The following is a 22,886-nucleotide window of genomic DNA, read 5'->3' on the forward strand; positions in this document are numbered from 1 at the left end:
TATCTGGCCTCCTAAATATAAACAAACTGACAGCACTAAACAACTCCTGCTTTTTAGGGTCCAGCACGCCAGCACTCTGTTCCTGTTGTAATCTCTCTTTGAGCTTTTAACCACGCCCACGTCACGCCTGTCACTTTCATTGGTTTGTGGGCTTGCCTTTTAAAATCCGCTTGATTTCATTAGTGAAAGGCATGCATACGTCATGCCTTTTCCGGTGTTTAGCCCTCCTCGAGCGCACCGGCCAACTGCTGAAAACATGTAAAGCTTCATGTTTTGAGCCTGGTTTCTGCACTACTTTATCTTTTTATTTTCCATGCAGTACGATCGTGCTGGGTTTTACATAGCGTGATCGCGCTTGGTTTTTTGGTTTTCAATTTCAGCGCGATCGCGCTCGATTTTAGATTGCGCAATATCGCTAGTTTTTTTCTTTCAATTTATGTGCCCAGTAAAGTCCAGTTAGGAGTTTACAATGCTAATAGCTCTAACTCGAGCGAATGCGAGACCCGTTGCATTACAAATGCTTGTTCAGTACTGCTGTAAGTGCTATTCAACTACAACATAATTTGCTAGTTACCGCTGTCGGACAGAGATGTCCAACAGAGGTCAGGAGTAACAAATCAATACCAGATTTTAAGGGTAAAGACAGACTACTCTAAAGATTTTCATTGAGATTAAAAGTAGAAATATTTATCTTCTGTGTACATTTAGAAAATCTGGCATAGACCTACTTTCCTGCATTGAACACCACCGACTGTAGAATGCATCTCACCTAACAACTACACAGTCAACATCTTCTTAAATAGTCCAGTTTGAAAATGCCCACTAATTTATTATCTTGACTTCAGTGGCTTTACAATCCAGCCACAGACTTGAGGCAGGCATGTGACACATGCTATGATTGTGTGTGCTTTGTCCCTGTGCCCCATGGGTGGAAATTGAGGCACAAGACCTTTCATAACACAGGGCCCCATACTCTTTGTAGGATGATGGCACATCATAGACCTTGAGGAGTTCCGAGACTTCCCTATGCTTGTTTTGTTGCCGGTTCCTAGACCAAGACAACAAAGTGCACAGATAGCTCTTTTAAAGATTTGCACCAAAATTATAGAATGTCCTTCCTTTGCCCAGCAGAGCAGTATAGGACAAGGTGCCCTTTAGCTGGAACATAAGACGTAGCTGTTGTACTCCTAATCTTGGCAGTTTTATTTGCACTCATGCACTCTAAGCATACCAGACTTGTAGTAAGAAGGCTGATATCCTGAAACAAGAAGACTCTTAAACTTGCGCCACACAGGATCTACACGTCAATGGCTACTGAGAGGACTGAATACATATATATTCTGAACTATAAAAGGAGTCGCTTTGATTTGTTCCATTGGACACCCGCAATAGTCTCTGCTTTAGTCTGCAGCCCATTTTGTTGCACATTTACACTTCCCTACCTGAGCACCCTTCCCTTCATTGTGCACTAAGCTACTAGCACTGCTTATAGAGGAATTAACTTCGTATATTTGCATTTTGTATACACACATCCTTTTACAGGCATTTAAGTTTGCAAATGTCTTTCCTTTTTGCTTAGTCTTTGTGTTATTGTAGTTTTTCAAAGATGACCTTCTTTAGCATGGACTGCTCATTAGGATATTTAATTAGTGACTAGCCAATGTAAACATAAGTGGATGTGTTATCCAATGTAAACGTATGTTTGGTGTGTTACCCTATATCATAAGTGACTTTTTCCATAAATGAATCCTTGGGACCACTGGTCTTCCAATTTTGCATTATTTATCCTTCACCTAATTAACTTTACCTCACCGCTTACCTTTACCTCAATGCCATTATTTCATCACCATCAGTGCCTGGACTGAAATAAATCAAAGTAAGAGCAGGGGGTAGATTTCGGGGAAATGAAGGATGAGGACGCTTGTGTGGCTTAGAGTAAGTTCTGGGTCCAAAGTTAGTGATACAGATGAATTAAACCTAGAGAAAGTTAATAGTAAGTGCTAGGTTTCGAGTTACCACCATGGTATCGAAAAGGCTTAAACATAGTATAAGTGCAACAAAAAAATAGATTTGGGTTTAGGGGTGCGCAAAGGTTTAGGAATAGGGAAGGCTAAAGTTAAACTAAAGGTAGGACTATGGTCCGAGTTGGGAAACTTAACAAGGTAAAGGAGATAACAATACAACGATGGTGAGGGAATGGTACTTTTAGTGTAATGTATGTACCAATAAAAAAAAACACGTTATGTCTGATAAAAACGTCTTTCCGAGCCCCAACTCTCTGTTGTGGCCCGAAAAGGACAAAATGTGTTCTTTTGCTATATTGGAAAGCACATAGGAGGGTTTGAACTCGCCCAAGGTGCAAAATTCACATCTGCCATCATGTCACACAAGTCACAAGTCTTTAGCACTGTCCTGCTGCAATTTCAGTTACAAACAAAATACCTCCAAATGAGACCCCATCTTTTAAATAGGAGTTTGCACATTTTCAATAAATACATTTACCACCTATTGTCTATAAACAGAAAACAAGCCAGTCTTCGATCACTGCTGCATGTATAAGGGGTTTGCTTCAATGGAATAAAGAAACTTAGCAAATATACCCATGAATCCCATCAAAAATTACAAAGCCACACCTAATTTGAACGAGCAGGTATTAAGGATACAATGCAACCAAAAATATGTCCACAACTCACAAGTGATGCGTCGGAAAAGAAGAATGTCTGTTAGACCATTAGAGTAGGGAGGCTAATTTTACAACATCCCAAACTCCTAACGACTGAAACTCGTAGCACGCAGTACAGACTCGCTTCCAACTTGACCCCTACCCCAGATCCCCACCGCAATGCCCCGCCCCCCCCAAAACTAGAATCACGCAATAAATCCAGGAGAAAACTTCTGATACAGTATTAACACTACTGCAGTTACTAGGTGTAGTGTTAGCATCGGCTTTATGGTGGTTAATTTGCTGTAACAACTTAACACAGGTTGTTCAGTATTTGTGATGCAGTTACCAGTAGTTTTTTTTAAATCTATAACGGCAGTCATGTTTTTTCGATGCTGTGATGTAATATTTATACATTTGACAAGCAAAAGTACGGAGTCATTCGAAATATATGGTAATGACAAACTATGCAGTAATTCAAACATCTCACATTTACACCACAACTGTGTTTTCTAATAAGTCACTTCGGAAAATGTGCCCCTTCAAAGGCTCAACTGAACCAACCAGCAAAGTAAAATACATGAGGAACAAACACTCAGAGCATGCATGACACATCTTATCTGGATTTCCCTGCAGGTTTTGCTCCATGTAATGGTCTAAACTGTCCACTGGTTTATAACATTAATCACCAACGGTACGATTACCATCCACCTTCAGCTGCTCCAATAACACATTGACACGACTAACTATAAACTATGAAATCCCAGAACTAACCTACCTTCCTGTTGCCCCTTCTCATGTAAGGGCTTAAGAAAGGCTTAAGAAAGGCTTAAGGTTTTGAAATCGATGGCTTTGCTGCTCAATCTTTTAAATTCTAATTTGGTCTCACTGTGCTGATGGCTCTGCTGCACAATGGCCAACTCTCTCTTTGCCTCTGTTTAAGGGCCATCAGGACCATCACAGAGCAAGTGAGGTCACAGTGCAGAAAGAAATAGACAGCACCTGGAACCACAGAACAGCTTTCTGTAAAGATATAAGGGAGCTGATTGGCTGATGAAAAAAGAGGCGGTCTCTGGGATGCTAATGAAGTCAGGATGCAACGATTTGAGTACAAACAAGTATTAGTGTAGTAATACTCCACACAGGTAGTTGAAGTAGTAAGTTTATTCAGAAGTAAGTATATTCATACAGCCCCTCACACCAAACCTTCTCTTCTCTTCCCAGGTTGTCTTCAACTGCCAACCTACCGAATCTCCAACATTCCAATACCACATTCTAACATTTCTTAAAGGTCTACAAACATTACCATTACCACACATCTCCCCTCTTTGATAACATTACAATTTAATAACATTACAAACATGTTCCAATTTTTTTTTAACCACTTTATTACAATATCATATTACACAGCTCCTATACCTATTTCTAATACTCTACTTTTTTTTTTACACTCTATTACAATACCGTATTACACAGTTCCTATACCTGTTTCTAATACTCTATTATTATACAATTCTCCAAACTATTCTATTACACTGTTCAAACACCCAATTGACCTGCGTTATATTTACACAATCTACCAAATCTACCACTTTTGTTACTGTCCGCAGTTCCAACTTCACGCTCGTTTACACTCTGGTTATTCGCCTTTCTCATATGTATCTCCTTTTCTTTGTCATTCCTTGTTAAACCACCATTATCTTCCATCCAATCATAATTTCTCTTTCTCATTTCTCCATTTTCCTGTCTATATTTTGCCATGCGACTCAAATGCCATACCTTCCCGTCACTCAATAATGCAGAATTACAAAATAGTTTGCACACTTTCATGGGCTTTGAAAAGTTGCTTTCACCTTTGCGTATTTTACCATCTTTTTTTATTCTAACCCACGATCCAACCTCAATTGGTACTAATTTAACATTTTGCTTCTTACTGAACCAATCCTTATATGCTTGTTTAGAAGCTATTATCTTTCCCTTTACTCTCTCAGGGGACCATTCTACCCTTCTGCTCCCTGGCAACCACGCCAAATCCTTACTCATAGGTTCTCCACCCCTCATCATCACAAATGGGCTTTCTCCAGTACTCCTACTGGGAGTTATTCTATACAACCAAATAATTTTTTTTATCTCCACTTCCCAATTCACCCCACTACTAATGGCATGCTGTATGGCCCCTTTTATGACCCGATTAAAGCGTTCCACTAAACCATTTCCTTCAGGGTGATACACTGAAGTTGCCTATGAACGATACCATTCCTTTTCAAAAATTGTTTGAATGCTTCCGCTGTGAATTGTGGTCCATTGTCCGATATAATGTATTTTGGTAAACCTTCCGTCATAAATATTTCATCAAGAAATCGTACCACATCGTCACAGAATACTTTATCAGTTACTTTTATTTCCGTCCATTTTGTAAAATGGTCTATCGCTACAATAAAGTATTTTATTTTCAAAATTCTCACTCTCTATTGGCCCCATTATGTCAATACCAATTTTTTCCCATGACATATTTGGACACTACACGGGACATAATGGTGGCTTGAATGTTTTCTGCGCTTTATCAGATCCACTGCATTCCACACATTCACGCACTAATCTTTCAATATCAGTGTCCAAACCTGGCCACCAATATGTATTTTTAATCCTTGACTTTGTTTTAGAAATGCCCAGCTGTCCTTCATGGCAGAATTTTATAACTTTACCTCGCAATATTTCTGGACGTACACATTTTCCACATCTCAACAACATACCTTGTTCCTCACTCAATTCACACCGGACTTCCCAAAAACTGCGTTCAATTTGATTTAAATGTCTTTTTTCCAGCCAACCTTTGTTCACATAGCCCAAAGTCTTTTGCAACTCTATCTTTTTTTATTGCATCTCTCCATTCCTGTACATCGATCCCCATCATTCCATCATCAGACAACATTGCCACACACTCTTCTTCGGCTTAACTTTCGTCAACCTTATCCACTGGTATAGGCATACGGCTCAAAAAATCTGCTACTCTATTTATGATCCCAAGTATGAATATCACATCATAATTAAAATCCAATAACTTAATCGACATCCTGTCTAACCTTGGTGAAGCTTTTTGTAAACCCAACGTAGTAAGCACTCTGGTCAATGGTTTGCGATCTGTTCTCAATGTTACTCTATAGCCCCATTAGTATTGCCGAAAATGGACTAAACCCCATGTACACACAAGAGTTTCTCTTTCTATAACAGAATATTTTTCTTCTGCCGAAGTTAAAGCCTGTGACGCAAGAACAACCACCCATTCATTATTCTCCTGATCTTGTTGTGACAAACTGCACCCAGTCCTTTTGTACTAGCATCTGTGGTGATATATATTTTACAACTTGCATCAAATCCCTTTAAAAATGGTGCCTCACTTATTTCTTTTTTACGTACTTTAAACTCCTTCTGACATTCAATAGTCCACACAAACTTCACTTTATTTTTTAACAAAGTTGTCTAATAGTGTAAGTTTTTTCTGACAAATCTTTTACAAACTTCGCATAGAACTCTACCAATCCCAAAAAAGCTCTCACATCATCTTTATTCTGCAAAGCTGGAGCATTTTGAATAGCTCTCACTAATTCTGCTTTTGGTTTTATCCCTTCTCCGCTTATTTAATGTCTTAAATACTTCACATTTCTCACAGCTATTTTACACTTTTTGTATTCTGTCGTCAGACCTTTTGTTTCAAACGTCTCTAAAACTTGTCTTAGTTTCTCATCGTGCTCCTCCTTTGTATTTCCCATTATTCACACATCATCCTGGAAAAACATTACACCACAGATTTCCTCTGATAAATTACTCATTACCCTCTGAAACATTGTGGCACCTGAGGCTAAACCAAAAGGTACTCGTAAGAATTGGAAACATCCAAATAGTGTAATGAATGTTGTTAGTTTCCTACTGTCAGGATGTCACCTCATCTAATGATAAACAGATTTTAAGTCTAATGTCGAAAACCAACTCATTCCTCTAGTATTAGCAAACATTTCGTTAATTTTTGGTATGGGAAATTGATCTACCAATATATTTTTATTCAATTCTCTTAAATCCACACATAGGCTAACTTTTCCTTCGCTCGTTTTACAACCACCAATGGAGAAACCCATGCAGCTGATTCCACCTGTTCTATTATACCTTCTCGCACTAACTTCTTCAATTCCTGGGATACCTCCTCTCTAATAGAGAATGGTATATAGCGTACTTTATGGACACACGGTTTAGCATCATCCTTGATCTCTATTTTATGACAAAGGTCATTCAAACATCCCACCTTTCCTGAGAATACCTTTGAGCAATTTTTTATCATTTGCGTACTGTCCGAGGTACTTTGTTCGCCTTCCATAGACAGCACAGGATCTGCACAGTTGGGTTTAGAATAATACTAAGTTTCCCTTGGTCCTCCCACCCTAACACTGAAGGACCCCTTTCTGCCACGTATAACTTGCATACCGCCTTCCTACCCTTAAACTTAAGCTCCATGTTTCGATATCCTATCAACTCTATTTTTTCACCTGTGTAGCTCTTTGCTTTTACATCTGTTTTTTCTAAATAATCACCACCCTCTTTCTGGAACTTATCGTTCCAAACATTCTTATCAACAATAGTAAATGGTGATCCAGAGTCTGCCATCACCTTTATCATAACACCACTCATATCTATGTCACACAACGGTTTCCTTCTTCCTTCCTGTTCAATATTTAGCATATAATATTCTATGCAAAATACACCCCTTGAATCTGTATCTTCATCCTGAGTATCCGAACTCTCTTGAGAATGTACTTCCTCTTGAATATATTTAATCTTAACGTTCATATTGCTTTTACACACTCTCGCATAATGCCCCATCCTCTTGCAAACTGAACATTTTTGATTTCTATCAGGACATTTTTTATTATCGGCTAGGTGTTCCGTACTTGCACGCCGATAACACTTCTTGTTGCGGTCACTTTAATTACTCCATTTGTTCTCTTCTTTGTTTCTTTCTTTACCTGTCTTGTTTTTAGTGAAGTCTTTTCCCCCCTTTACCATGTTCAACTGTTTAAATTCCTGTATTTCACTCTCTACAGCTTTGGCACATAGCCCAGTAAGTTCTGCTTTCTTCACCAGCGCAATAACCTCTTTTAACGGTGCTTCTCCATTTACCCATAATTTATCCTGTATATTTGGATTGCTTGTGTGCATTATTATTTGATCATGAATCAATTCCTCTTGTAACACCCCAAACCTACGCGTTTTAGCTAACTGTTTAAGCGTAGCCACATATTCCTCCATACACTCTGTTTTACCTTGCTTCCACTGGAAAAATGTATATCGATCCACAGCAACAAATATAAATGGAGAAAAATGTGCATCCAAGTCTTTCAAGGCTTGGCTGAATATATCCCCTTCTCCGTCCACTCTAACTTTTTTATCCATGTCATTGTAAATTTTCAGTCCCCCTGGACCAATACAATGTGGCAAAACTTTATTTTTCTTTTCTGCTGAAAACTCTTACTCTTCAAATGTCTCTGTATAATTTAGAAAATACTCTTTCCATTCTTGCCATCTCATTGAGGGTTCACCTTTAGCCAGAAGAAATGGTTGCGGTGTGGTTAAATTTAAAGTACTCATGCCTTTTTATATTGTTGTAAAATTAAAGTGTATTTCTTAGAAAAATGTTAATCAAATTGCGATTCTGCAAAATTTTGTTTTAAAACATGTATTATGCAACCAATCCAGAACGGCGCCACACACGTTGTACGTTTTCCCTGTTTACTCATCCTGCCGTTGTGTATAATCCTCGTTCAATGAAATATGAGACCAATCCAAAATGGCGCCCATCGTCTTGCCATACGTCACACGTTGCTCCAATTAGAGTGCGTCAACTCTCCATGCGTCAATAAGCTTGTGTTGACCCTCCAAGCGTCACGTGTTGCTCCTGTCCTCGCTCTGCTCTTTCGCTCGCTTTGCTCCTGTCAGCGCGCGCTCAACTTCCAGACGTCGCGCCCTTAGCTTGCGCCCCTCTAAACTGCAAATGACTCCGGCACAAAAATCAAGACGCAGCTTTTTCAGGTATGCAACACTTTCCAATACCTCATTCCCCTCGAATTCTGTTGTCGCTGAGCACTCCTTATATTCTCATGTTGTCTCTGAGCACTCCTTATATTCTCATGTTGTCTCAGCGGTTGGCGTAGGGGCTCCCAGGTCGCTTGTCGCCAATTCTGTAGTAATACTCCAGGCAGGTAGTTGAAGTAGTAAGTTTATTCAGAAGTAAGTATATACATACAGCCCCTCACACCAAACCTTCTCTTCAACTGCCAACCTACTGAATCTCCAACATCCCACTATTCTACATCATTGACATTCCAATACCACATTCTAACATTTCTTAAAGAACTACGAAAGGGGATTATTAGAAAAGAGGGTGTTCACTAATAAATCTCTTTTGAAATATCTAATGGACGGTGCTATCCAAGGTTGTTCCCCAAAACAGCCTTCAATTGGAAAGCCCTAAGGCTGTCCCTAAGTAAATTAGTCACTGAAAGCACTCAAGTCCTTAACAATAACATCAATATATGTCAATGATCAGATCCAAATAGTTAATTAATCCATTTGAGAAATTCTTCTTCTTCTTCAATCTTTCTTTTTAACAATCACAGCCAAGCCAACACGTGTTTCGTCCGGGTACTTATCTCCCCTTGGACCTCATCAAGGCTTCTCTTAGCTGATGTGTTCAAATTTCGTTTTTCTATTCTAAATTGTAATTTTAATTCTGAGTTATACTAAAAGGTTGAAATCTAATATTATGTATTTAGTATGCAAATATCTCCTTCTTTCTGTGAAGATCAATATATTGTTTACCCCGTTGCGCCGTCCTTACTTTATAAGCAGTGAATAGAAACAAAGTATCGGGGCCTGTCACTACGCGAGTACAGAAAGAAGAAGGAGACATTTGCATACTAAATACAGAATATTAGATTTCAACCTTTTAGTATAACTCAGAATTAAAATGGATTAATGGACTATTTGGATCTGATCATTGACATATATTGATTTTATTGTTAAGGACTTAAGTGCTTCCAGTGACTAATTAACATTTCTTAAAGGCCTACAAACATTACCATTACCACAATTAGCAAAGCCAACAGGTCTCGCCTATGCAAAAGCTATTGGCTTTGCCAATGCGTTTGAGCCCTGTTGTTCAACTGGGCTTACGGCTGCTGTTCAGCATGGCTAAAAGTTAGTGGCATAGAGGAGAGTGGTGTGGAGTGCTGAAGAGTGGCATGTCGAAGAGTGGAGAAAAGTGTTGCAGAGGGGAGTGGCAGATGGTGTCAAATATTGGAGTGGCATAGTGTGGAGTCACACAGAGCGGCATACACTGGAGGGGCATAGAGTGGAGTGGACTGATGTAGAGTCCCTTGGTGTAGCGTGTTGCAGAGTATAGTGGCATGGATACAGTGGCACTGAGTGCGGTGGCACTGAATTCAGCAGTGTACAAGGCAGCATTGTTGAAAGCAGTGGCGTACATTAGAGGGGTGCATAGTAGAGTGGAGTGGCGCACAGTAGAGTGATGCAGGATAGAGTAGTGTGGTGTAGATTGCAGTGGCGTAGAGTAGAGTGGCATAGAGTGGGGCAGAGTAGAATGGCATAGAGCTGAGCGATGCACAGAGCAGTGGCGTAGAGCCAAGTGGCATAGAATGCGGTGCTGTAGAGTGCAAAGCAGAGTCATGGCATGTAATGCAGTGGCGTACAGTGGTGCAAAGCAGAGTAGCATAAAGTGGTGTGGAATAGAGTATAGTGTCAGAGTGCAGTGGCATACAGTAGAGTAGTGCAGAGTAGAATGGCGGAGAGTGCAGTGTTGCAGAGTAGAGTGTCAGAGTGCAGTGGTGTAGAGAGTAGTGGCCTAGAGTACAGTGACGCAGAGTAGAATGCAGTGGCATAGAGTGCAGTGACAGAGTGCAGTTGTGTAGAGTGCATTGGTGGAAAGTATAGTGGTTAGGAGTAGCGGCGTAGAGGGCAGTGACAGAGAATGGAGTGGCGCAGAGCAGAGTGGTGTAGAGTGCAGTAGCATAGAGTAGATTGTTTCAGAGTACAGTGAAGTGGCATAGAGTGAAGTGCTGCAGGGTAGAGTGCAGTTGTGTAGAATGTCATAGAGTGCAATGGTGTAGAGTACAGTAGCATTGAGTGCAGTGGTGCCGAGTAGATTAGAGTGGTGTAAAGTTGTCTGGCACAGAGTGCAGGGGCACAGAGTTGAATGTTACAGAGTAATGTACATTGGCATAGAGTGTGTTATCATAGAGTGCGGTGGCGTAGAGTACAGTGCTGCAGAGTATATTTAGAATGGCCTAGATTGGAGTGGTGAAGAGCACAGTGGTGTGGTGAAGAGTGCATTGGCATAGAGTAGAGTGGTACAGAGTAGAGTAGAGAGGCATAGCGTTAAGTGGCATAGAGTGTATCACCACATTTGCCTACAGTTTTACTAATAAAACTATACAGTGCACAGACTAAAAGATGTGGAAATTGCATCACCTAGTTTAATATTAGCAAAACAAATCATTAAAATATTTGTTTCTGTAGGAAGTTGGCTCTGTATGTACTATTTCAAAGTAAGAAATAGCATGCACAGAGTCCAAGGGTTCCCCTTAGAGGTAAGATAGTGGCAAAAAGAGATCATTCTAATGCTCTATTTTGTGGTAGTGTGGTCAAGCAGTAGGCTTCTCAGAGGGTAGTGTTAAGCATTTGTTGTACACACACAGGCAATAAATGAGGAACACACACTCAGAGACAATTCCAGGCCAATAGGTTTTTGTACAGAAAAATATATTTTCTTAGTTTATTTTAAGAACCACAGGTTCAAGATTTACAAGTAATGCTTTAAATGAAAGGTACTTCACTTAGGAACTTTAAATTAGCAAAATAGCATATACAGTTTTCACAAAAATGACATATAGCTGTTTTAAAACTAGACAGTGCAATTTTCAACAGTTCCTGGGGGAGGTAAGTGTTTGTCAGTTTTTGCTGGTAAGTAAACCACCTACGGGGTTCAAACTTGGGTCCAAGGTAGCCCACCGTTGGGGGTTCAGAGCAACCCCAAAGTTACCACACCAGCAGCTCAGGGCCGGTCAGGTGCAGAGGTCAAAGTGGTGCCCAAAACGCATAGACTTCAATGGAGAAGGGGGTGCCCCGGTTCCAGTCTGCCATCAGGTAAGTACCCGCGTCTTCAGAGGGCAGACCAGGGGGGTTTTGTAGGGCACCGGGGGGGACACAAGTCCACACAGAAAGTACACCCTCAGCGGCACGGGCCGGCCGGGTGCAGTGTGCAAACAAGCGTCGGGTTCGCAATAGGATTCAATGGGAGACCAAGGGGTCTCTTCAGCGATGCAGGCAGGCAAAGGGGTGGGGGCTCCTCGGAGTAGCTACCACCTGGGCAAGGGAGAGGGCCACCAGGGGGTCGCTCCTGTTCTGGAGGTCGGATCCTTCAGGTCCTGGGGGCTGCGGATGCAGTGCCTTTACCAGGTGTCGGGTCTTTGAAGCAGGCAGTCGCGGTCAGGGGGAGCCTCGGGATTCCCTCTGCAGGTGTCGCTGTGGGGGCTCAGGGGGGCCAACTCTGGCTACTCACAGTCTCATAGTCGCCGGGGAGTACTCCCTGTGGTGTTTGTTCTCCACAAGTCGAGCCAGGGGCGTCGGGTGCAGAGTGCAAAGTCTCACACTACCGGCGGGAAACGTGTGTTGGTTCAAAGTTGCTTCTATGTTGCAAAGTCGCAGTCTTTGTGGAACAGAGCCGCTGTCCTTGGGAGTTCTTGGTCCTTCTAGATGCAGGGCAGTCCTCTGAGGTTTCAGAGGTCGCTGATCCCTGGGAACGCGTCGCTGGAGCAGTGTCTTTAGAAGTGGGGAGACAGGCCGGTAGAGCTGGGGCCAAAGCAGTTGGTGTCTCCGTCTTCTCTGCAGGTTTTCAGTTCAGCAGTCCTCTTCTTCTTAGGTTGCAGGAATCTAGTTTCCTAGGTTCTGGGGAGCCCCTAAATACTGAATTTAGGGGTGTGTTTAGGTCTGGGAGGGCAGTAGCCAATGGCTACTGTCCTTGAGGGTGGCTACACCCTCTTTGTGCCTCCTCCCTGAGGGGAGGGGGGCACATTCCTATCCCTATTGGGGGAATCCTCCATCTTCAAGATGGAGGATTTCTAAAAGTCAGAGTTACCTCAGCTCAGGACACTTTAGGGGCTGTCCTGACTGGCCAGTGTCTCCTCCTTGTTTTTCTCATTATCTCCTCCGGCCTTGCCGCCAAAAGTGGGGCCGTGGCCGGAGGGGGCGGGCAACTCCACTAGCTGGAGTGCCCTGGGGTGCTGTAACAAAGGGGGTGAGCCTTTGAGGCTCACCGCCAGGAGTTACAGTTCCTGCAGGGGGAGGTGAGAAGCATCTCCACCCAGTACAGGCTTTGTTACTAGCCACAGAGTGACAAAGGCACTCTCCCCATGTGGCCAGCAACATGCCTGGTGTGTGGGAGGCTGCTAAAACTAGTGAGCTTACCCAGATAGTCGGTTAAGGTTTCAGGGGGCACCTCTAAGGTGCCCTCTGGGGTGTATGTTACAATAAAATGTACACTGGCATCAGTGTGCATTTATTGTGCTGAGAAGTTTGATACCAAACTTCACAGTTTTCAGTGTAGCCATTATGGTGCTGTGGAGTTTGTGCATGACAGACTCCCAGACCATATACTCTTATGGCTACCCTGCACTTACAATGTCTAAGGTTTTGCTTAGACACTGTAGGGGCATAGTGCTCATGCACTTGTGCCCTCACCTATGGTATAGTGCACCCTGCCTTAGGGCTGTAAGGCCTGCTAGAGGGGTGACTTATCTATACCTGTAGGCAGTGTGAGGTTGGCATGGCAACACTGGTGCTGGGGCCTGATTAGCAGGCCTCAGCACACTTTCAAACCATAACTTAGCATCAGCAAAGGCAAAAAGTCAGTGGGTAACCATGCCAAGGAGGCATTTCCTTACAGTTTCCAACACTTCAGAAATAACAAAACAATTGCTTCATTTGGGCATTCATAATTCTGATAGTTTATGAAATACTCACAGTTAATTTAAATGTTGTATGCTAGAAAAATACCTTTCCTACCCCCAATATCCAGCTTGATTGTGACATATATCCTCTCACTTTGAAGTCAGAGAAAAAAGTAAACAAGCACCCCTTGATGGCAGCACCTGACAATTGACTTCGATCTTTGAAGCAAAGCACATGAGTTGAGCTAAGAACACGATTTAAAATCCTGTTAACAGAAAGCGAGTTCTTGAAAGGATGCAGAAAAAACGGTTTAGGCAACAGGAGGGACAAACTGAACCTGAAGAGTCTAAAGCAAATAAAGCCAGCAAATAGAAAGTTGAAGTCAATGGTAATCAACAACCAGAATGCATTCCTAGGTCAACTTTCTGAAAGTCCCCAAGATGTCTTTAGCAAACCAGACGCGCTGTCTGGTAGGCTGTGACCTAAAACAATAGTGATGACATGACAGGGGATGCTTGTATTGATGTTACACTATATTTATTGTAGTACATAAAGGTTTATTAGAAATAAAAAGGACAAGAGATGAGTGGAAGACTGAAGCAGCAGGCTGCTTAGAGCCTACAACTAGATTCACGCATTATAAATTTTAGATGGCTAATGTTTCACCAGGACAGTGATGATGGTCTAGGAGTCTTGCCCAAATCGCAAATGACAAGGCCTATAAACACGTAAAACAGAGCATTTTCAACGCCTCTAAAGCTAAACAGGGCCATATATTAGGGAGCGCACGTTTACATATATGCGATATTCAAACAATATATAGCTTATTAATTTGAAAGAAAAAAACGTTGCATTTTCGCCACATTGCCACAGTACTGCTCCAGATCTTTTTATCATTATGCTCCCGTTGCCTGGGAATCAAGAAGCTTCGGTGGTGCTGGAAATTTTTCAAAAATTATACAATTAATTCAGTTTATTTTTCGAATGTCAAATGTTTATTAATGAAACGAATGTAAAGTAGGTGGATATAGGCAGAATAAGGATTCTTAATGTTGCACAGCCTTGGCATATGGGCTAGGGAGGGGGCGACACATTTCCAGACCTGTGAGAATCTCAGACCTTCTGAGCATACTTCATAAGAGTGTGTACGGTTACTTTTGCATTCGGCCCATGAGAGGAATAATGTTAAGAGTGAGTTGCTGAAAGCGTGTTAGAGAGTGTGAGCGCACAAAAAGAACACAATAGGAGCTATTTTTTCTACAAGACTTATGTTGGTGACAGAAACTTTAAGTAAGAGACTGCATCTCATCCTTGCCGTGCTTGCAGTCGTAGACTGTGCAGTGCTGACAGAAGGAGACGCTTTTTAAGAGGCAACCAGTAAATCTGTCACTGGCTTCCCGCGCGCTTCTTCACCGAGGCTGCCCTCGGACTGTGATGTCACAAGCATCCATCGCTGGAGTTCAAAGCAGTCCTCGGTGCCAATGCTTGGTTTCTATTGCCTAAACTCATCACTCACGTCTATAGTGTAAAGGATCTGATTATTCACGTCCTACCGTGTAGAACAACTGCGCCATAGCAACCGACTTCCTTTCACAGTCAGCCATGAACCAGCTCCCGCTTTCTACCAAAAGATCCCAAAGCCTCCCGTGACCTCCTTTCAAGGCACCGTCAATATAAATGCAACCTCTCTCCACCTGCAATTTTGTAAACAGTCTAAGACCTGCCTGTTCAACCACCTCACAGGAACTGCGCTGATAAATTCAGCAATATCGGCGTGTCAGGAATCAGTTTGAAGGCCAAAACACCACGGTGTGGAGAATCAGAGGCCCACAAAGCAAAACATTAACACGACTTCTCTCTGCCAGCCTGTACCTTCAGCTGGCCCCTTCAGGAGTCCATATGTAATCCTGGAAGCCCGATCAGAAGTAGCAGTAGTGAAGCAGCGCCTTCAAATCACATGCACGAACAATTGCAACATTGGTGACTGTTCAAATCACATGCACGAACAATTGCAACACTGGTGACTGGGGTGTATTGCTTTTAGCAGGGGTACTATTTTTAAGAAGAGTCAGTGTGAACATGATTTTATTAACCGCACTCATCTGAACTCTAGTCTTTTCACAACTAGGAGGGCTTTCTTCGACGCTATGGGAATCTATAGTTGGCAAGCGGCCCTCAGTCACTCCTGTTTTGTAATCGACAGCTATTGCTTGCTGGGATTTATAGGCCCATCCTCATCACGTTAATTATTCGACAGGAAATTCCATAACTCAAAGTCTTTTTGGTTAAAATCCTGATCTAGTTGATGGTGTCATATTTTAAATACAAAAAGCAAGTCGGTAAGCCTTGAGGACAGCAGCAATCCCAGGGAGTGTAGTTAAAAGGCAATAATGAGTTATGGGAAACGCTGCCAACTACCAATATGAACCTTTCATTCACCAGTTCTGCTGACAATATCGGTCAAAGTGACCTTATGCTCGGCATGTTTCATATTCTTAGTCTGCATAGCGCTTTCAAATTGATTGCCAGAGATGCCCATAAAACCGTGTCACTTTTTAACAGTGGTTTATAATGATTTGACCAATCACACATGGTCATACAGCTCTCTTATATATATATATATATATATATATATATATATATATATATATATATGTAAATGCAAACAAAAAAACTGCCTGCATAACACCAAATCAAGGCACACTGAAAGAATATAATGCTGTGGTTATTTACCTTATTGCAACTGTTCAGACTCTTACAGGAGGTCAATACCCTCTCCAGAGAGCATTTACCACCGTTCCTGTCGTCCGCAATTATGGCCTGGGCAGAAATCGCAAGTGCACAATGAGGGGAAGGACAATTAGCTGCCGTTAAAGCCCGAAAGCATATGGGCAAGAAGGCTAGTAGTACCAGCCACAGTCCAAACGCAAACAGGCCAACCCCGTCTCTGCCTGCCCCTTGTACCTGCGTCGCTTTTACTGAATTCAAATGCAGGAAAATCAGAGCGGATGGGGCCAGCCTTCTAAGCTTTCTAAATGCACTACACTTCCTTACAGGGTGCTAATCTATAAATGTATAGTAAATATGTATAATTATGGTTGACAATACTAGAAACCATTAGTATAATGTATTCGTGCCATTACACAAATACATTTATAAACGTTTTCAGAAACACGTTGCTTGCTTGCTAAATTTATAGACATCGGTTCTCTCTCTTGTAGCATACACCGGTAAGGTACACAGAAAGCGTCTTCCCAACTTTAAAGGCCGCCATGGAGTAGTGAGGTACTAAGCAATTTGTGCATGCTCGGTTGCTATGCCTCGAGATGCGTGCAATGCAATGTTAAATGTCACAATCAGCAGACCAATAATGAGTTCCACTTGGCTATTGCACACAGGGGTTTTGAGCTTAAACATGCATTAACTTCTAAAACAGTTAAAGAAAAACAAAAAGGGGCAATGTTTCTCCTGGCAGTAGAAACGTGGATTAGTATAAGAGCATCAGCCCAATATGTGTGGCCAATAAAATAGAGAGATAATGCTTTGCAAGCGAGCTCGGCAGATCATATCCAAGGCTTGTCACCTTTCGACCAAACCACAAAAGCACTAACTCCCGCACTTGTCTCACTCCAGTTATTTGACATGATAGTGCAACTGTGCCAGTAGCGCGCATAAATCATACATACATGCCACATTTGGTAGTGGATAAAAGTGGCTGCTTTTTCTTTTACATAACACATGATACTAAAAACCAGCAGAACCGGTTCCTTCCGGGTCCCAGGCGGCCGTTATGGCGCTGGCCCGTGATGCCCCCTGCGGGGGCGGCCTTTGCTCTAACTGGATGAACGCTCGGACAAGCGTTGTCACGATCCTCACTAGCGTGCAGAACCTGTACGCCATCCTGTCACTAAACTCCGGGGCCCTCGCTCTGCAACTGAAGAGTTTTACTGATTTATCACACGCAACCAACTTAATATTAGGTCATATACCAATGACAATGAGTGGCTCTGACGTAACAGAACATGCATCAAATCCCACCTTCCGCTCTCCAGATTGAGCCCTGAATTGAGTTCAGGCACAGGTCGCCATAAGAGGGAAGGATATGCAGAGCCCGTTTGAATATTCAAATCCCATCACACCCTCTCCCTAACTGTTTTCATCAAGGCCCCAGAACCACCAGGCACAAGCAGAGTCTATCACCTTTCACCAATAACGATTATACTCGTTGTGCCATGTGCAATAAACGTGTGCTGTACCTACACGCTTGCATACATGCCTGTCACTGGTCTTATGATACTGAATTAATACTACACCCTATCTCAGATAAACAATGCCACGCCTAAAACATCGCATGGGCCTTTAAGCAAGGCCACAAGCCCTCAGGCACACAGGAACACGAGTCACTGTGGCAAAACGGCTGTAACCTAGCATGCAAACAGCTCAGAACAGACCACGAACCCCAGGCCCTTTACAGTCACAGGCCAGTGCAAAGCTTGTGTCCTATGGTCAGATGGCCCTTACATGAGCCTATCATACACACACACAAAACAAATAAAGAATGTCATGCTTCTGATTACGGTACAGTACAAGCAAACTACCTGACAGCCGGATCACAAGTAACCTGTCACAAGAAACATCTCAACTCACAAAACGCACACTAGGGTGGACACTTCCAGCCAGGCCTTTCTAAGGGAAACGCACAGCCCGTAAACACGCCCAAAATCAGCCAACTGAACCATAGGGCACAGACACACGGCTGTCTGTCCAGTACAATGATGTAAGTTGTGACCTCCTCGCCTTTCCCTCCATCATGGGATACAGTTCGAGCGCGACCCAGGAGAGCCCAGGCATATACTGTCAATGGAGTCGGAGTACATGCCTGCAACCTATCACACACATACCAAGAACACAATGACACGGGTCCTTTGTTTGGCACAACAGGGAGTTGTGGGAGGGTGTTAAGTGTTCTTTCCATGCACAACAGCCCGGTGGTTCCTCTTACCATCCATGTTCTCCCGATCGCTGATGTGCTGCAGGTTGCAGCCCGTGTCCTCCCGGCTCAGGTCTGTCTCGGGCCGGTAGGACTCCAGCCTGGAATGGGCATTTCTGCGCAGCTTGGGGCTGGACGACACGCAGCAGGACGCGGTGTTCCCCATGGTGCCTCCCCGCGAACTCCCCGCCCGCGTCCACTTTGAAGGCTTCCCTGCCCCTCGGCTGTTGGCACCGGCAGCGGGGGTTACACTGTCCCCCGCTGGCACCCGGAGAGGAGCCGCTGATTTATCGGATCCTGCCGCGACTGCCGCCCTCGGCGGCTAGGAGCGGGGCACGGTCATGGGCAGAGCCCGGGGACGGGAGAGGGGCTCCTCCCTTCTTAGCCACACATCATCTCCCGGCACCCCCGCAGCCGCCGCGCACAGAGCCTCCGCCTGGAGATGCTGCTGCGTGCATGGGAAGCGGGCAGCTGCGCCCTAACGCTCCCCACCCAGGGCGGGCTCTGTCGGGGAAACAGGCAGCATTGTCGGCACCAGCGGCCACAGCTGGGGGAAAGCCTTTTCCTGGCGTCGCCGCTTCAGCAGCGCAGTCTAGCTTCCTCCCGAGCAGAGCCAGCAGCAGCTCCAGCAAGCAGCGGAGACACAGGCTGCCTGCAGAAAGGTTCCGGTTCAAGTGGGTGGTAACATCTGCCAGAGCTCAGCAGTGGAGGGAGAGCGCCGGGCAGCAGCCCAGGCGGGGGTAGGCTCCCCCGGGAAAGACACCGTGCATAAAGGCCTGAAGGGCAGAGAGGGCCGCTATCACCGGACCCTCTACAGTTCCGGTCCCAGGCCTTTCAACCTAGCCTTGTCCCTGCCCTAGCCGCAGGGCAAAGCACGCTCCCATTCGGCTCTGTCTGGGGAACTGTCTTGTAAACGAGAACATTCAGTTCGTCTTTGGCAAAACAAAAGGAATATCCCCCATAGGTCCCCACAAAATGATTTCATTTCTACTTTCCGCTGTCATAGTGCATGGACGCTATGACTGCTGCATGTATTCGTTGCTGTTTGTTAATGTTTTTTCGCTCAGTGTTGTGTAGTCTGCTCTTTGTTTTACTTATTTCCTCAGACTGGTCACCACAGAAACGTGCAGTTACAACCGGGGCTGTTTCACATACTGCTTGGCTTTAAAGCCTACAATTCTAATACAGAGCAGCCAGGTTTCCCAAGTCCATACCTGGTGCTGCTTCAGACTAGTTTTTTCCCCCTTTGAATTCTGGGACTTGTAGTCTTGTTGTATAATGTAATGAACAATACTAAGTCCCAGCATTCAAAGAAAAAACAGAATGGCGCTGCAGATTGTTGCATGCACACGAGAAACGTCCCAGAGCTGCTAGATGCAGATATACGGTACACATACCAGCTTGTGTTTTTCTCCTCTGCATGAGGTCACTAGCAGAGCCAGACTGACCTCCTGTCTGCCAAAACTTGCAAAGCGCAATTCCGTGCCTCATGGTGCAGCTTCTTTCCCTCCCACCTTTCCGACACGGTCTGAAGTCTTAGATTTGGGTGGGGGTCACCCCTTCATTATGCCTCGTGTACCAAAATTCTTTAACAATTTCATCATTAAAATTTGAAATGTGGCCTCAATTCCTACAGTTTCAAAAGACAAAAACAGATGAATTAAGCACAGAATTTATAACGTGTTTTAGGCCAACAAAATTTACCTCTGTATTCAATTGATTTACATATAATAATAAAAAGTGCACAACCCGCCATCGCAGTACTCGAGACACCTTCCATAGATGTACTTAACACAGAAAGGACAGAAATATCATTTCATTTTGAGATATGGCTGGGTATCGCCGAGGCCTCCTACCATCAAACACCACTCACCCCCCCTCCGCGTAAGCTTGAATTAAAACCTTAGATACACTTTACTTTGGAATTAGGGGTCGTAAACCCCGGCCGTATTTTATTTACCAAATATTGTTAATCATAATCAAAAATTATACGCAGTAACCACAATCCTGTTCACAAAGTATTTACAGAGTTCAAGGGATGCCTAGCCTTAACAGAGTACGCTAATACATCCACCTTCCTGTCACTCACTAAAACCCTTTGTTCCTGCGTACCCAATGTTGGTGGCTGTGAAGGAGATCATGACTGTTTTCCCATACCATGCCCCAAACCCTACCCCTCCTTACGCTATAAATCCCAGGGGTAGGATCTCCATCAGGGTGTTCTCATACCTTCCAGACAGGATTGCTGTGGAGGGGGCCCGGCTGCCCGCTAGGATACCTACCTCGGATGCCCCCGCCACCCTGAGACTCCACCTCCCCCAAGGGCCAGTGCTTGCTTCAGACCTTCTGCGCATGCGCGGGTGGTTGGCCCTAGGGGCCAGAGGCCATTGACCGCTCGCAAGCCCCCGCACACCTGTGTGTCGTCCGCACTTCCCAGCCAGCACCCCTTGGACGGTCCAATTAGCTTGTCACCCAATTTTGTAATAAGAAGGTACGCATTTATATTCCCAGTCATGATCTCACCCCCCCACAGGCCCACATCGTTGCCCGACGATGTGCCCCCCCCCACCATGAAGAGGTCACAGAAGCTGGGAGAGCCAGGTGAGAATATTCTCTAAAAACATTTCATAGTCTACTCTAAAAACATTTCATAGTCTACTCGCAAAAGATGAACTCCGTCCTGCAGAAAAAACCTGTCTCTTTTAATGCTGCCATGCGAGATCACAGCCAACTTTGGAGACCGAAACAACTTGGCCAATTTGCTATTACTTCTTCTTACTGAGTCATTGAGGGCTTTCACTGAGATCCCGCCCTTCCAGAAAGAACGAGGAATCATGTTCAACCAAGCGAGGGCAGCCTGAGGAAATTGTTTTGGCCAACCAACCAATTTCAGATATTACCAGCTCAAACAGCTGCTGGCGTCCTAGTGCAACCAAATCATTACCCCCCAAGGTGCTGCACAATGATGTCCGGTGACGAGTAGCCCAAAGGGTGCATTGAATCCAGGAATGTCCTTAATTGAGTGAGCTGCAGCCCACCTCGGCCAAAGAAAGAGATGCCGAAACCAGCCTCCGATGCGCGTGACACAAAGGCACTCCTTGCAAATAGTTCACCTGCACGTCGGACATGGGAATGTCCGATTACCCAAACCAGAGTTTTTGGAACCATCAAATACTTGCGGCGGGTGTCTGCAAAGAGTGCAAAGAAAGAGATGTGTCAGGGACATAAGCTCACAGCATATGCAGCCTCACATATCGCTTGTAGCAATCCGATGACCACCTTCCAATTCTCTTAACCAATGCTCCTGGGAAACCCATTGCCACAGCCACTGTGGCTGCCCCATCCTAAAGGAGTGAGTGCCAAAATATGAGGCATTCAGGCCCGCTGCCAGAAGGGAACGCTTGAGTACATGTGAGAATTGGTACCTAGTAAGTGGCGTGCCATCCGCATGCACCGGAACCGCACCCGTCGCCCCTGGAATGCGCAGTGCTAGGAAAGCCTCCAAGTTCCGTATAGGACAACATGCATTACCCGGGGCTCTATGCAATAGAATGTGGTTCCCCTTGCCATCCTGATCCATCTTAGAGCGGGGAGCAGTAATCGCCAGACACCCAGACCCCTCCGGCCAATGAATACTCACCAACTGCAGACCCCGAGGTGTCCTTTTAGTTGCGCGCAACCAGTTCACCCAATCTAAAAGCTCCATAAAAGGCAAGGGTAAAGGCTGACTTAAATAAGGCAACCTCCCAGGGAGAAGTACAAAAATGATCCAACACGACTAGCAAGGCCCCCAACTTTGTCACATCAATAGGCCGCAGAGGTCCTGCTTCGAGCCTTGAATGCGCTGCCATCCCCGAAGGGCCCTTCTTACCAAAAATGATTTTGTCCCATCGGACAGCACCCCTAGTTGCGCGAAGAAAGAAATAGCAGCGGAGTAACACCTGGTGCACGCAATTGACCTCCCTTCAGCTCTCAAAACTTCTAAAAATGCCGAGATTGAAGTCAGATCAAAACACGTTGGCGATACTGCCCCACCCCTGAAATCAACATATGCTTCAAATGCTCCTTGGTAAGCCTTCAGCGTCCTGGGTGCTAAACTGACTGCCCCAAGGTCCTGTATTCTTTGGCACCAATTCGCTCAGATGCTCTGGAAAGAGCATTGGGAACTCCTCCGCTCCAGGGAGGTGAGACCTGAAAACCTGCATCTTAAAACGGGAGAGT

General features: G+C 44.2%; 1 protein-coding gene across 1 annotated transcript in view; it reads right to left on the reverse strand.

The window, feature by feature from the left end:
- Positions 1–19,557, reverse strand: part of CCNY (cyclin Y) — a 457,171-nt gene extending 437,614 nt beyond the window's left edge. Inside the window, exon 1 of the mRNA XM_069211213.1 lies at positions 18,678–19,557. Coding sequence (XP_069067314.1) covers positions 18,678–18,831 — 154 coding nt within the window. The 5' untranslated portion in view covers positions 18,832–19,557. The remainder of the gene's footprint in view (positions 1–18,677) is intronic.
- Between the last annotated feature and the right edge of the window lie 3,329 nt (positions 19,558–22,886).

Source organism: Pleurodeles waltl, chromosome 10 (assembly GCF_031143425.1).
Source record: "Pleurodeles waltl isolate 20211129_DDA chromosome 10, aPleWal1.hap1.20221129, whole genome shotgun sequence".
NCBI classification, from domain to species: Eukaryota; Metazoa; Chordata; class Amphibia; order Caudata; family Salamandridae; genus Pleurodeles; species Pleurodeles waltl.